We start from the raw sequence: 14,495 nt of genomic DNA, 5'->3' as shown, positions 1-14,495 counted from the left end.
TTCAGCATCGAGAACGAGGCTAATCCTGCTCCTGCATAATAAAGTGGCATTGACGTCATCTTTGCCACTGGGTTTATAACACATCAAAACTTTGAAATGTTTGTATACAAGCAGACCCTTATACATCGAACAGTATTTACAGGATAGAGATTATATACATGGTGTACGAGTCTGTACTGAGATACATACACTTGGCGCCAATATGTACATACAAAATCTGCCTCCAGCTGATCTTCCGGCTCCAGCGCGCCAATAAATACCACAGCAGCGACATGCCAGATCCTGTGGCATTGTCATGTAATGCAGGTTCAAACCTTTTGCAGAAAAGCTCATTGCTTGAGCAGTTCTCAGCGTGCTCTGAGATGACCACGTACTGCAGCTAGATGACATCCTGAATGGATGCTAACTTTACCCACGGTATCAGAAACCTAGGTCATTCAAAACCTAGATCGAATGACGGAGGTGCAAAACTCATGTCTGATGCATTCTTAATCTTAATTTCCACTGGTTTCTGTGTCGACTGTGTAGTCTTCTGTCTCAACTGTTCGGTTGCTTGAGCTTCAATTGCATCAAGATCAAGGTTCTCAAAGAAATCATCATCAAAATATAGGTCATCAGTGGCTCCGATGGCAACGTGTGAACATGGTTCTGGTGCTGGTTCCGGCTCAAGGTTTATAACAGGGATTGCCGGAGGTTGCTGGAAGCTTAGCCTTCTCTTTCTGCAATCCAGTTTAGTTGATGATTCGCAATTGGCGATCGCTGTTTCGCAGCGATCCTGTACAACACTGTAGGATGGGCTTGGGTTCATGCTATGATGCGTTTGAATATCTTTTGGAGTCTCGGTAGAATTATGCCTGGCCTCTGAAGAACAGCTTGCATTTCCGGTCCGAGAAGCAGAATTGTCAGAGACATCAAGGTATCTTGAGGGTAGAACTACTGGGGTCTGAGTAAGCAATGATTGCCTGCACAAACATCAAACAGTTGGCTTTAAGAAATAGCGAACATATGAACTAAACTCATGCAAATAATGTCAAACTATGTGTTACAGTCTGAGTATCTTAATCACAATAATCAAACCGTGCAAGTTCATTTGTTTTCAGTTGTAAAACAACATGGTAACTTTGAACTGTAACCACCGATTTTAAAACTTCAGTACTTGTGCTTGTTGATGCCATATTGAATGGCAGGAACACAATAACCGCAAACATACAATTTAGATGGACATATCATTCCAAAACTGCGCCGAAAATTAGTTGCCTGATGTTCTGATAATACCTGTAGAAACCCATCATGTCACCATTGTGTCCACCACCTTGTTCAGTTTGTGTGCATTCAGTTGGAATTGCCTGATCATCAATGAAGCTATCTTCGTATTTATCTTCAGTCTGATTATCATCCTCATCCTCTGAAACATCTGCATCTTCAGACACCCTAATGCAATAATGCAACAGTAAAGCTGGTAAGATAACATGACGACACATAGGTAAGCTATGGCAATAGCAAAAAAAAAAAAGAAAAAAAAAGAGAGGGAAAAAGGGAAAAAGAAGTTTGCTTGCTGATATGTGGTTTCCATTCCAAAGGTGACAGGAATCTTACTCGACTTCCTCGTCAATATAGGCATCTAGACGCCTCTTGGTCTTCCTTTTTGCACCTACAATACAAGGTTCAAAACATCCATCAAGATATAAAGTTATGTTCCAACAAACACAAAAAAAATTGAGAATTTATTTTAACAATATTGAACATCGACTATAAGGGTTGCAAGAACCAGCTCACCCATAGCATGTTTTATTTGGTTTGGCCTATCTTTATTAGCAATATTACATTCTCCAAACCTATCATGACAGCCATCCAAAGACATGGAAGAGACTCTTTTGATCTTGTCACCATATTTGCATAGTCTTCTGTACTTAGGTGCTTGCTGGACTGATCCCGATGCATCCCCCCCTGATCTAAGCTGATAATCACCTGAGAAACTATCATACAGCAGATTCCCAGAAGGACTATGTCTGGTGGTAGGAGTAGTCATTTTCACATTTGAAGGATGCATTGGCTCTTCTGTTTTGGCTCGAGTCTGATCTAGCACATACAACCTTGATGATCCACCAGGCTCGTTTGCCCCAGAAAGCAATTGACCATTTTTCTCAAAGTTCAATGGTCCTTTGTGACATCCAGCTACATTGGCGTGAGCCCTCTCATCACATGACTTTGGAGAACCACGCTTTGGCACAGCTCCAAAGTCTGCAGCTTCGTCCATCTCTAGATGTAGGTCGCTAACTTCAACCACTGGAGACTCAGGAACAATTCCTTCTTCCATATATGCTGTTAGCCTTGGACTAAGCTCCATATCTTCCTGATATGAATAGGTGGACTCCGGCAGTTTAACATTGCAGGGTGTGTCCATTTTCTCCCTTGGGCTTGTCAGTGTTTTAGGTGGTACAGTTGTAAACACATGATTGTCATCAACATTGTCACAGTGTCCAGAGTACTCAGGGGAATGCATGGCTACAGTTGATACATTATCCACAAACATATGTTTGTCTGTATTGGCAACAGGGTGAACAAATTCAACTGTTGTCCTACTGACGCTTGCTGCTGATATGTAAGGTTCGGCTTTGTTCTGGTCTTTGTTATTCCAAACTGCATTCTTTATGTCCTTACTGAATGCAAATTTTTGAGGCAGGACAGGTACAAAAGTAATCGAAACGCTGCCTCTTCTATCCACAGTTACATAATCACCACTGAAGAAAGTGTGAATAGGATACTTCTTAACTGGAGAACCTGGGACAGAAACATTTTCATTCCACACTACTCTTGGTGAGGTTTCTGAACCGTCACATTCCTGAGGCATTTCCTCACTTCCATTAATAGCAGAGAGACCTAAACATGGTTAAGAATGTCATTCACCAATTAAACAGAAGTAGATTTGAAACTCTAGGCTTGTAGTTGTGAAATTGCGAACAGAAATCATATCCATTGAACAAATGAGTTGCCATAAGCCAAGAGATGATTTTACATAAATTCAGTGAAAATACTATTACTATTAGAAGCTTATAGCGCTAAGATATCAGCAACATAAACTAAACAAATATACAAGGGAAGAATATGACTGGTATTGGTACCTTCAAGTTCCAGACCCTCCTCCACAGCAGCAACATTAGCAGGTTCTTGCAAAGGGATTTCACACTGAATAAGAGTTCAGAAACAATAGTATCAAGTATGATTTTTTTTTCATTTTAAACTATACGGAATAAACAACAAAAAAGTTCACACAGATCATCAATGAATCTACCTTTGTCCTGAAAAGAGATGGATCTTGAAGTTGCTGCATAGCATCAGTTAGCATATCTGTTGTCCGAAATGAATGTGGAACTTTGTGAACGACACTTGGATAAAGCTGAAATCTAGGAAATGCAACAAGGGACGGCCTCCAAACTTCTTCTTTGCACACACCAAAGTACCTAGCAATCATTTGACCGTCTGCCTCTGACATCTTCCATGGACTTGGCGATGCTTCTTTTGCAGCAACCCTCTTTTTCTTTAAGTGAGGAATATACTTGTCTATTGTCAACTTAACATACTTAACTTCTGGTTTATAGACATGTGGAACCTGTTAATGTGAATAGTTAAATTAGTGTTTCAGAAGAAACAATTTTACGAAAAAATAGATTATACAAAATTACCATCCTAGGACTAGCATGGTATTCAAATCTCTCACTGTTATGCAATAGCTTCCTCATGGTTCGACAATCTCCTTGTTTCTTTCTGTACCCCTGCAACTCTTGACCTTCATAAGCCAAAACCAGTATGAGCAGTTAAGGTAGCAAATGCCTAAGAAGGAAACTTGGTTTGCAATGTAACTTTTGAGATTGAGAACTTGCTGTGCTCATCATCAAAAAAGGATATCAACTCGCCCTTCATTCTTTCTCCCGGTTCTTCCCATCCGTTGAATCATCCTTAATGGTGAGACATTGGCATCGAAACAGATCACGAGGTCAACCTCAATAATATCTAGTCCTTCCTCGCCGATGGATGTTGCCACCAAAACATTATATACCCCAGATCGAAATTTCTGTAAATGAACTAGATGATGAGATGCCATAAATACTGCAAATCAAGAACTGACAGGAGTTATTGTCCGATACCTGCAAAATAGCTTGCTGAGTTTTTTGGCTTTGCCCCTTCAGTTGGTTATTACCTGTCAAAGACCAAAGCTTGAATTAGTAATGTGAAACAACTATCTGGATTCATGATTCATCTACTGCATTTTTAAATGCCCCACATCTTGTATAAATTTCTGCTGTAGAAGTACCTAGACAAAGGGGATAAGGGGGTATTTACTAGGTTCAACCATTGTGTTTCAATCGTCGCCTAGGCGTACCCCAGATGCCGCAGGATGCCACAAGTTTTAGTTACACCATATCGCCAATAGGGTACCAGGTGTATCCCCAGCACCATAGGACACCACAACACCTCAAAAATCATGGGTTCAACTGAACACAATCCCGCACTCATGCCACATGTTTTTTCCTAGTATATCCAAAATAATCTTTGTAATGTAATACTAACTTTAATGTTCAATCACAAATACATGTCATTTTGGACATACATGGAATCGAGCTCTTCAAAATTTAACTACTGATAGCTTTTAAAGTATTTTTTATTCCAAACATTATAATTTCATGTGTAGATTCATTCTGAAAGGTACATCCATGATATTATGATTCTATATAGGCTTTTACATATGTATAGAAAGAGAAAGACCATTGTCGAAGTTACATTTTGGAGACTGTGTCGACAGAACAACATGGTATTATAACCAGAGGAACTAAAACAATACTCCGTAGCTAATAGAGCTACAAAAATATATCTGCATGACCTACTTCTGCAGAATCAGAATTTATATGAAACAAGATCCTCCATACCTGCTGAGCTTTGACCAATGAATTTAACAGGTTTGATAAGTTTATCATCAATATTCTGTAGTGAGCAATATATTTCACTGCATTGCAAAGCAATAACCAAAAAAAATCAATCTTTATGATAAACTGACGAACAGAGGACAATTAAAGTGTTTTTAAAGCAAACATACAACAATAACTTTGTATGTTATATAAGGAATGTGAATAAAATTTAACAAAACAACTGTGCATACTTAATTTATAGATTACAGGAATTTCTCAAGGCAAAAGAGTGATTCAAGGACAGCTATGGCCTATGGCCAAACTTGTCAAAATACAAAACATATTTTTCCCAATCATCAAATAGTTCAGAGTTCAGCAGATAAGTGCCAGAACAGGAATAGAAATGTATGAAAGAGCTATTTAGTAGAAGGAACAAAGACCAAGTTGCAAGCTTTAATTCTTACTTGACGCTTTCTCGGTAATGGGAAAATATAATAATCTTCGAGCTCGTCGAATTGGAATCAGTACCTATGCCATTCACTGTAGCGTGTAAACATGATATGTTCAAGAACAAAAAACGTGTAAACATAATAAGCTATCATATGTGGATCAGTCTAGTTGATGTTAAGCAGCACTTGGAACTCCATGGAGGCATGAATTAAAACATAAGTCCTTCATAGGGGACATGAATAAATCAATGGGGTGAGCGGTCACTCAAAACAGATGAAATGATTCCATATTTACCAGAATACTACTATTACTAGCATCATGTGTTCTGATAAATTGCAAACTGAACAGTCAAATCCGACATAACACTACTTTGCTACAGAACAGTATACCATCATTACAACCTCTATTTCGAAAGGCGGTCCTAGGCACTGGCTCACTTAGCACCTAAGTGACTTGTCTAGGCACTTTCCCATCTAGACTGGTTTGGGCCTTTAGGGCATTGATCTATGTATGGAAATGGGACAAAGCGGAGAAGGGGAAGATGAAATATGGTCATGGAACTCATGGATGCATGATGATGTCAAATTTCCTCTTTTTAACACGGCATTATTCTAGCTGACTGGAAAAAGGTACAAATGTCTACACCTAGGCAGAGTGTCATGGGCATAAAGAGGGGCGCCGTAGGACGCAAGTGTCCTAGTTAGGCCTTAAGCCCATTAGTGTTAATTAGTGTCTCTCTTAGTTATTTGTCTATAGGAATAGTACCATATTGTCTAGGCACAAGAGGTGTTAGTCCTATGTACCTTTTATATTCAGCCCATGGGGCACAATGGAAAGCAAGCAATGAATTATGAAGAAACAATTCTAGTCTCCCTCAATCTCTCAAGCTCTTGGCAAAGCATAAGGCCTAGTTATCCCAAAGCTCTTGGCAAAGCATAAGGCCTAGTTATCTATCTCAAAATATCCACCTCGATCATAACACAGAGCAAGACCAAAGGGATTCAATTAGCTGACTGGAAAAAAGTAGAAATGTCTACACCAAGTACTAACGTAATATAAGTTGTGTTTGTGTACAGGTAGTCTTATACTCTTCTCTTTAATGCAATCATGTGCAGCTCTCTTGTGTATCTGAGAGGGGGAAAAGGCCTGACTGCCTGCCTAAGTCCTTTTGAAACATTGCTTACAACATACAAAAAACAGGAGCACCATTGCCAAATGCCACACACACTGAGTCACTGACACACACATGATACTCAAGTCAATAGAAACAAGCTTTAAGCACAAGGTTAAAGATTTTGCGATGATTAGTTGTCCTCAGAAATATGTTTCCTATTCATTATAATTTATAAATCTACTGATGCACCATTTAGTTCATAGGATAAACATGCACTCCCTCCGTTCAAAATTGTAAGTCATTTTATCTTTGTCCTAAGTCAAACTTCTCTAGCTTTAACAAGTTCATAGAAAAATGCACAAACATCTACAACATCAAACTAGATTCATTAGATACACCATCAAACATATGAGTGTATTTATTCAATTTGTAGATGTTAATACATTTTTTCTATAAATTTGGTCAGAGTTAAACAAGTTTGATTTCATTAGATAGTAGATACACCATGAAACATATGAGTGTATTTATTCAATATTGTAGATGTTAATACATTTTTTCCATAAATTTGGTCAGAGTTAGACAAGTTTAACTTAGGACAAAGTTAAAACAACTTTAATTTTAAAATGGATGGAGTACAACATTAAGAAAGAAGGTTACTTACTGAAGTGCTCAAGCATCAGCCTTTTCAATTCCTCTACTTTTGGAGTCATACCCGTACCTTGAGATGAGGAAAGCTTCATCTTTTGTTTTAATCGCCAAAAGAGGTCATTCTTGCGCATCAAATTCAAAAACCTTCAATAAACAAGAACAGCTCTAAAGATGAACATAGATAAAAGATTGCTTGCAAACTAACGCACAAAAGCAAGAATAAGTATCAACTCCGTAATCATCACAATGATAATTCTATCAGTATACTCATATGATGAGGGCACAAGTTTAATACTAATCATATTTGGGTATTAATTTATTAAGTTCTGGAATGGTCAAGTTTCCTGAGTGGTAACTACAACTGACAAAGTACCAATATCGTGCAACCATGCAGAAAATTTAGCTTGATGTTCATAAAACTTATAATCCAGTTAGTTAAAAACAAAATTCTATGAAGTTGAAGAGGATAGGCAGAAATTATTTAACCACTAAGATGTACGTCGTCAAAAAAAAATCACTAAGATGTTTATTATAAATTTATATCAATAAGACACATTATGTACAATTTCCCAGCAAGGAAATAGTGCCCTCTGTTTCTCTTCCCAAATTACTTGCCTTAACTGTGTAATTTTCTTGAAGTTGACCTTTTTCTCAAAATTTTATTTAAATTTCCTAAGACTTCTAAATCCAAGAAAACATCAAACATTACCTAAATAAGTAAAAAGAGCAAACAACGTATGGCAACTCAGCTACAGGTATCACAAGTAAACGTTGCTATTTGGTTAAATTTATAACCTTGAAGACAGCTCAAATGTGATTAAGTTGCACTGAACCATTCTACATGAAGATCACACTATGGCTGTCAACAATACGGACTAGTAACTACTGCTGCATCAAGAAAACAGGTCTGTCAAGAATTTCCATACAGCTTTACCAAAGAGAATAGTCCTCAGTCCTCACATGCCTCATACTCCCTCCGTTCCAAATTATAAGTCGCTTTGACTTTTTTGGTACATCCATTTTGCTATGCATCTAGGTACATAGCAAATTATGTACCAAAAAAGTCAAAGCAACTTATAATTTGGAACCAAGAGAGTATTAATGAGCCTAGTATGCATCACTGCAAATAAAAATTAAAAAGTACATTTATGTAGCAAAAGTGTGAAGACAATACCCTCCCTTCAACTTCTTGTCAAGATACACATGTGCAAATTGGGTTCCATGGCTCAAAAGCAACCTCCTTGTGTGGCAAAGTGGGCCAAGAATTACAAAAGACCTTTCAATTTCCCCTCTCTCAATTTCATGAATGTTTGGTGGGGGTGCTTCCTTGAATTTATCCTTAAAGTGCAGCAGTTCATATTGGGTCCACTGGTGAAATCATGTGAGCAACTAACGATCATCAAGGTACAAGTGGATAAATATTCTTATAATCAAATGCATGTAAACATAATGATTGTGATTTTAAAGGTATGATAAACATACATTTGCATAATCCCGATGGTCAATCACACCAGCATCACGCAATCGATTAATATGTGGGCGCACAATATCCAGAAGCATATCAGCGACTTGAGTAGCATCAGTGCCAGAAGGGACCTACACTGGAACGAGCGAATTTTACATCACAGAGGAACAGTGTATTGTCAACAAAAGTTCACACATACCTGCACAACTTCAACTTTGCGTGTGTTAACATATTGGTTCACTCTAGAATCCTCTTCATCACAATAAATCAGCTCCGAAATGCTTAAATTGTCTAAAACACTTTGGATTTTCGAATGCTTGGCTGAACCACAAGTAGGATAAGATTGCAAACTTAGATGGTGCCTTCATTGTTGGTCAAGTAAGTCTATTTTAATGTTGAAACTTACATCCTGGTGTAGCAGTTAGAGCTAAAATCCTTAAAGGCACACGAGCTGCTAGCAACTGCAAACAGAAAATAAAGACTGATCAAGCCAAGTTGCACAGCATTCAAAAAACTAGTTGACTCATGTTCCCTCTAGTCAGCAATAAGTGACGTTATGGGGTTGTCTTAAGTCAACAATCATGAACTTCAGTTACAGATTACTTTTTTATGTGCGAAGTTTAGATATTCGATTATTCAAATGATCTGAGTAAATTGTCACAAAATATATTTATATAATTATACTTTTGCTATGTTTAATAACATTTTGTGACAAAAGGTACTAGTCAAAGTTGTGTTTGGAAACCATGTCAATGTCCAAAACACCACTTATTGACTAAACAGAGATTATAATGAACCAAAAGAGCTCACAATGGAGAAAAATGATGACAACAAAACAGGATTTCACGTGCAGATAAAACAAATGAGTATAGTACATGACAGTGAAACATACCTCTCGAATAACCATGCAGTAAGCATAATTTCCTGATGCTCGATGAGCCTCATCTATCACTAAGCAAACAATCTGCTGTACCATGCATATACCTGTTAAACCAAAGTTCATAATGAAAAAATGGAGAAAAAAATAAAAGTAAACTTTAAGCATATAACAAAAGTATGAACATAAAACAAAAAATCAACTAATAGAGTAGTTCTTAAATGCTGATTTGGAAGTAAGTCCGTGTTTAGTTATCATTCTAAAAAATGGTAAATGGACCTTCAACTGATAGCAAGATGGATTAGCAATAAACAACCCAAGCATATCACTACCTCCAGACAATGGAAACAGCTTGTTCTTCTTGTTTTTGTTGTCTGAGGGTCAAGTTTAATTGACTGGCACTAGTAATAAAGATTGCCAGAAACGGTCAGAAATAATCACCAGATTGTATATCATTATGAAGAACTTGTGGAGTGACAAAGAACACTCTTTTTGACTTCCAGTGAACTGATCGAGTGGTGGAAGGGCATCGATCTCCTATCATATCTATTATCCACTCCTGAAAATACATAATTATGTCAGTTTCCAGCGTGCAGCACAGAAAAATGTGCAGAACAAAGCAAAAATGAGATTTATAGATACCAGACTATTGCTCAAGTTTGTTGTTGGCCATGGAACTCTAAAACTAGAATTTTTTTTTACACCGAACTATCAAGACCAGACAAATTTGGCCACCTAACTTGTTTCAAGGGTGGTTTGTATTTTCTGAAAACAAAAAAAAATTGGAAGAAGTCTACATAACCCCCCAAACTATCTAGGGTGGACTACTTAACCCCCGAACTATTAAACCGGATATTTTACCCCCTGAACTTTCAAAACCGGTCAAATAACCCCCTCGAGTGGTTTTGGAGGGTGGTTTTGTCTTTTTCTTTTTTATTTATTTTTGCTGAATCTTTGAAAAATCATAAAAAAATCATGAAATGAAAATTTTAATTTTGTCGGACTCTTGATGAGTTGATCTACACAGTGAATATATAATATGGTATACTTTAGTACAAAGTTTTTGCTGTAACTTTAAATCTATGTTTTACTGTAATTAGTTTGAATAATTCATATATGCAGTTCCTGTGGTCCAATTGTGGTAAAATTTTTATGGTGGGCTCATTATTATATGCTTGAACTATGGTAAAAATTTCATACTCATTGGATCACGTATAACTTAGTTATAGATAAAGCATAGATTTAACAAGAATAAAGCTAAATAAATTGATAACTAAGCTATGTGTGATCCACTAGGTACGAAACTTTTACCATAGTTCAAGCATGCAATAATGAGATCACCATAAAAATTTCACCACAATTGGATTATAGGAACTGCATATATCAATTATTCGATTTAATTACAGAAAAACATAGATTTAAAGCTACAACAAAAACTTTATACTAAAGTATACCATATTATATATTCGCTGTGTAGATCTACTCATCAGAAGTCCAACAAAATTGAAATTTTCATTTTATGATTTTTCTATAATTTATTATGATTTTTCAAAGATTTAGCGAAAATAAATAAAAAAGAAAAAGACAAAACCACCATCCAAAACCACTCTAGGGGGTTATTTGACCGGTTTTGAAAGTTCAGGGGATAAAATATCCGGTTTTATAGTTCGGGGGTGAAGTAGTCCACCCTTAATAGTTTGGGGGGTTATGTAGACTTTTTCCAAAAAATTGGTTACTTTTTTTTAAAAAAAATCATAACTAATTCAATCGATATCAACAAAATATGAAACCAGTACCCAAAATATTTCTAAAAATATAATCCATTTGTTGGTGCCCTATTGGAAGTTATTTGTTTTATTTTTTCCATTACCATTGTTTTATTGCTCGTAGTCATGTCTGTTACTTATTAAATCATCATTTTGCACTATGTACCCGAGATTGACCTTAAGGATCCATAATAGACTATAAGTAAACAAAAGATATGGAAGATGGCACCAACCTTGCAGATGCCAGCTCCACTAGATATATCATATTTAGCTATTGCAACTAGTATAGCATCACTAGCCTCCAAAAGTAATTTGGTCAATTTAACCAATATATTTGGTTTGAGTATGGATTCTCTTCTCCGATCTCTAAGTTTAATAACAGGCAACACTACAAGCAATAAAGCACTAGGAATGGCAAAAAAAATTTCCAAATAACTCTAAATCTAGCACGAATAGACGCATTATATTTTTAGAAAAAAATTGGTACTGAATTCATATTTTTCTGATTTAAAATAACTTGGTTATCAATTTTTTTTAAAAAAAAACAAAAAAAAACTAGCCTTTGTTATTTTCAGAAAATGCAAAAACTACCTTTTAAACCAACTAGATGGCCAAATTTGTCTGATATTGATAGTTTGGTGGTCAAGGATTTCTAGTTTTAGAGTCGCATGGCCAAAAACAAACTCGGACAATAATTGGATGGCCGAAAATAGACTTCTCCCTAAATAAAATAAGAAAATCACCAACAGCAGATTGATTGTAGTACCTGTGGTATTCCCACTGTATTGTGACATGCCTCAATTTGCTGGGTAACAAGAGGACGTGAAGGGCAAGTAAATATTATTTTCCCTAAATTTCCATTGTAAATAAGAACAAAGTTTCAGCATGCAATTTCCCACGAGTTCATAAAATACATCATCGGAGAGGTAAACGGTTACAATGCGATGCAAAACATTACCTTCAGGAAACCATCGAAAGTAGTTGTACATCACTACCGCAGCAATAAAAGTTTTGCCAAGTCCAGTTGGCAAAGCTATTAACGTATTGGTAAACAGAGCCTTTTCAACCATATACCTCTGGTACTCTCGGACTTCTACATTAGCTGCAACAGATAAAAATAATAGCCAGAATAAATTATAAAAGCTAGATATGCTGCTTGCATTACATATAACAAGATAACTATCTAGTACCCTTATAAATATTTAAGGAGCAAACATGGTTCTACAAGGACTGAACAATAATAACCATTAACCAGAAGAAAATGGAAACTTTGACAGGAATTTTTCATTGTCTATTTTCCAAATTGCTTAATGTCATCTAGTTATTTGCCGCTGAGGAATGAAACTTTGTGCATCCATGTTGAAATTTGGGGGTTTCCCTATGGTGTTTAGGCAGCTACCTGCTACAAAATCAAGGATTTTCCTCAAATAGATAAAGAAACTGGGAAAAAAAATAGAAGTACTGCACATCAACAATTCACAGTCAAGATATCATTTCGTAGAATGCATATATCCATCCCATGTTATACTAATACCACTATACTAAATAGTGCTATTTAACAGTTGTTAGCAGCTGCAATGGGCAGAGCAATAAAATCAACCATGTGAGCAACAAACATGTAATCCAGTTGTACTCAAGAATACGACAAGTCGACAACTACAATGCACTCAATACTTAATCTACAACAAAAAGCGGAAACCATGACAGTGGTTTGGGGAACTCATGTGAAGGCCTAGTAAAAACTGCATTCTAAAGACAGGATAATTAGGCGAAGAGATTCCAAATAACCAACCTAAGTTGTTATTGTTACACCAATAACATTCCCAAAAATGAAATTTGTTTGATACAACAAAAAACATGCTGCCACGGGTGGACAAGCTTCTAGTCTATCTCTATCCGCTTCAACTAATAGAGGTGCATGCTTCTAAGGGTACAGTGCTGCTCCAGTAAACTAAACTACTTATGCTCATGTTTTAGTTTTTTTTTTTTGCTTGATTTCCTGTTGCTGGCATCTATCTAATATGGCTGCTCGCATGCTTGACAAAACAAAGTTTAGAGTCGTGTTCCGCATCCCCAAGTATCTGGTACACTAAGTACCAGCAAGAACTGCTGGGAATGTAATAAGCAAGATGGCTGTCATTGTTAACTAATATTCAAGTCCCAGCATTCACATAAGCTGAATCCCGGCATGAAAACCAGAACAAAGAACAACTATTGGCAAAATGCAGCAGAAACTCAAACCCCCTCACTTGGATAGATCCATGTCTTCACAGCCTCGTGGTCCAGGGCGATGGCGCAGGGACCATAATCAACCTCCACATTGGGCCGACGGGAGCATCCCTTGCCAGCACGCTTGCCCCGACCCCGACCCGAGCATCCCTTGCCAGCACGAGCTGCAGGGCGCCCCCGACCACCAGCCGGTGCCGGTGCCGGTGCCACCTCCGCCGCAGCCCTCTCCTTCTCCCGCTGCCTCCTGGTGAAGGATTCGACGAATCGGTCCTCCACAGCCTTCTCGCCCGCCTGTCGCGAGCTGCCCTCGCCCGCGCGGACACCTGGCCGCTCCACGCGGCCGCCACCGCCACCTGGGTCCACCCCCACGCCCCACGGCGGCGCCTGCGCGGGCGCTGGAGCGGGCCTCTCTTTCTCCAGCCGCCTCTTAGTGAATGAGTCGACGAAGCGGTCGAGCGTCGACTGCCGCGCCGCGCCGACGCCGCCCGCCGCCGATGGCTCGGGGGCGCGCGGCGGCAGCGGATGATGCACCGGCGCCGGGGCGGGGGCGGGGGCGGAGGCCGACGCGAGGGCGCAGGCTCGGTCGATCTCCTGCACGGCGGCCTCCCAGTCGAAGCCCTGCGGTTAGGGTTACGTGAGCGGGGCGCGAGGACGAGAGGCGGGAGATTGGGGAGGGGGGAGGGGGAGCACTTACGTCGTCATCGTAGAAGTCGTCGACGGCGAGCCGCGGTGGCGCAGACATCCACCGCCGGGGCGTTGGAGAAGCTCGACGAAGGTCGGGGAATGCGGGAATGGGGGGAGGGCGCGGGCAATTTGGGCGGGGAGACTGAAAGGTTTGGAGAGTGGAGAGGGCGGAACGGAGAAGACGACGAGCCTGCTGCCAGCATGGGCCATTGGGCCACGGGTTTGGTGATCAGCCCGACCCAGTTTTGGAGGCCCGGCCCAATTTCTAGCGGGCTATCGGGCTCTGCTATGAATTGCACGTACTCTGTGTATTTATTTATATTCAAAAATGTTGCTCAGAAAAAAAATTATATTCCAA

The 14,495-nt window shown here is 38.8% G+C and overlaps 1 protein-coding gene across 2 annotated transcripts; it reads right to left on the bottom strand.

Annotated features, from left to right (window-relative positions):
- LOC8079734 (DEAD-box ATP-dependent RNA helicase FANCM) lies at nucleotides 1–14,299 on the bottom strand. Of its 2 annotated transcripts, none has more exons than XM_021461473.1 (22): nucleotides 14,148–14,299; nucleotides 13,474–14,071; nucleotides 12,183–12,326; nucleotides 11,991–12,073; nucleotides 9,900–10,017; nucleotides 9,474–9,565; nucleotides 8,988–9,042; nucleotides 8,781–8,902; nucleotides 8,599–8,712; nucleotides 8,291–8,484; nucleotides 7,130–7,260; nucleotides 5,369–5,444; nucleotides 4,926–5,002; nucleotides 4,146–4,198; nucleotides 3,907–4,072; nucleotides 3,684–3,805; nucleotides 3,293–3,610; nucleotides 3,123–3,186; nucleotides 1,777–2,880; nucleotides 1,597–1,651; nucleotides 1,276–1,431; nucleotides 1–962 (listed from the first exon to the last, which is right to left on the bottom strand). In XM_021461473.1, the coding sequence occupies exons 1-22, from the start codon at nucleotides 14,193–14,195 to the stop codon at nucleotides 434–436; spliced, it is 4,419 nt and encodes a 1,472-aa protein (XP_021317148.1). In that variant the 5' UTR covers nucleotides 14,196–14,299; the 3' UTR covers nucleotides 1–433. The 2 variants fall into 2 exon arrangements, with proteins under 2 accessions (XP_021317148.1, XP_021317149.1); XM_021461474.1 differs by having other exon boundaries at nucleotides 61–962; nucleotides 5,369–5,432.

The sequence above is a fragment of the Sorghum bicolor genome, chromosome 5 (assembly GCF_000003195.3).
Source record: "Sorghum bicolor cultivar BTx623 chromosome 5, Sorghum_bicolor_NCBIv3, whole genome shotgun sequence".
Classification (NCBI taxonomy): domain Eukaryota; kingdom Viridiplantae; phylum Streptophyta; class Magnoliopsida; order Poales; family Poaceae; genus Sorghum; species Sorghum bicolor.
Note: the sequence above shows the minus strand (reverse complement) of the source record. Positions and strands in the feature narration are given on the sequence as shown.

Excerpts from the sequence above, each read along its gene's own strand:
- LOC8079734 (XM_021461473.1), bottom strand. The coding sequence starts at position 14,195 with ATGTCTGCGCCACCGCGGCTCGCCGTCGACGACTTCTACGATGACGAC. Across the intron at positions 14,072-14,147 it reads ACGACTTCTACGATGACGAC|GGCTTCGACTGGGAGGCCGC; the intron begins GTAAGTGCTCCC and ends CCCTAACCGCAG. Across the intron at positions 1,652-1,776 it reads CCAAATAAAACATGCTATGG|GTGCAAAAAGGAAGACCAAG; the intron begins GTGAGCTGGTTC and ends CTTGTATTGTAG.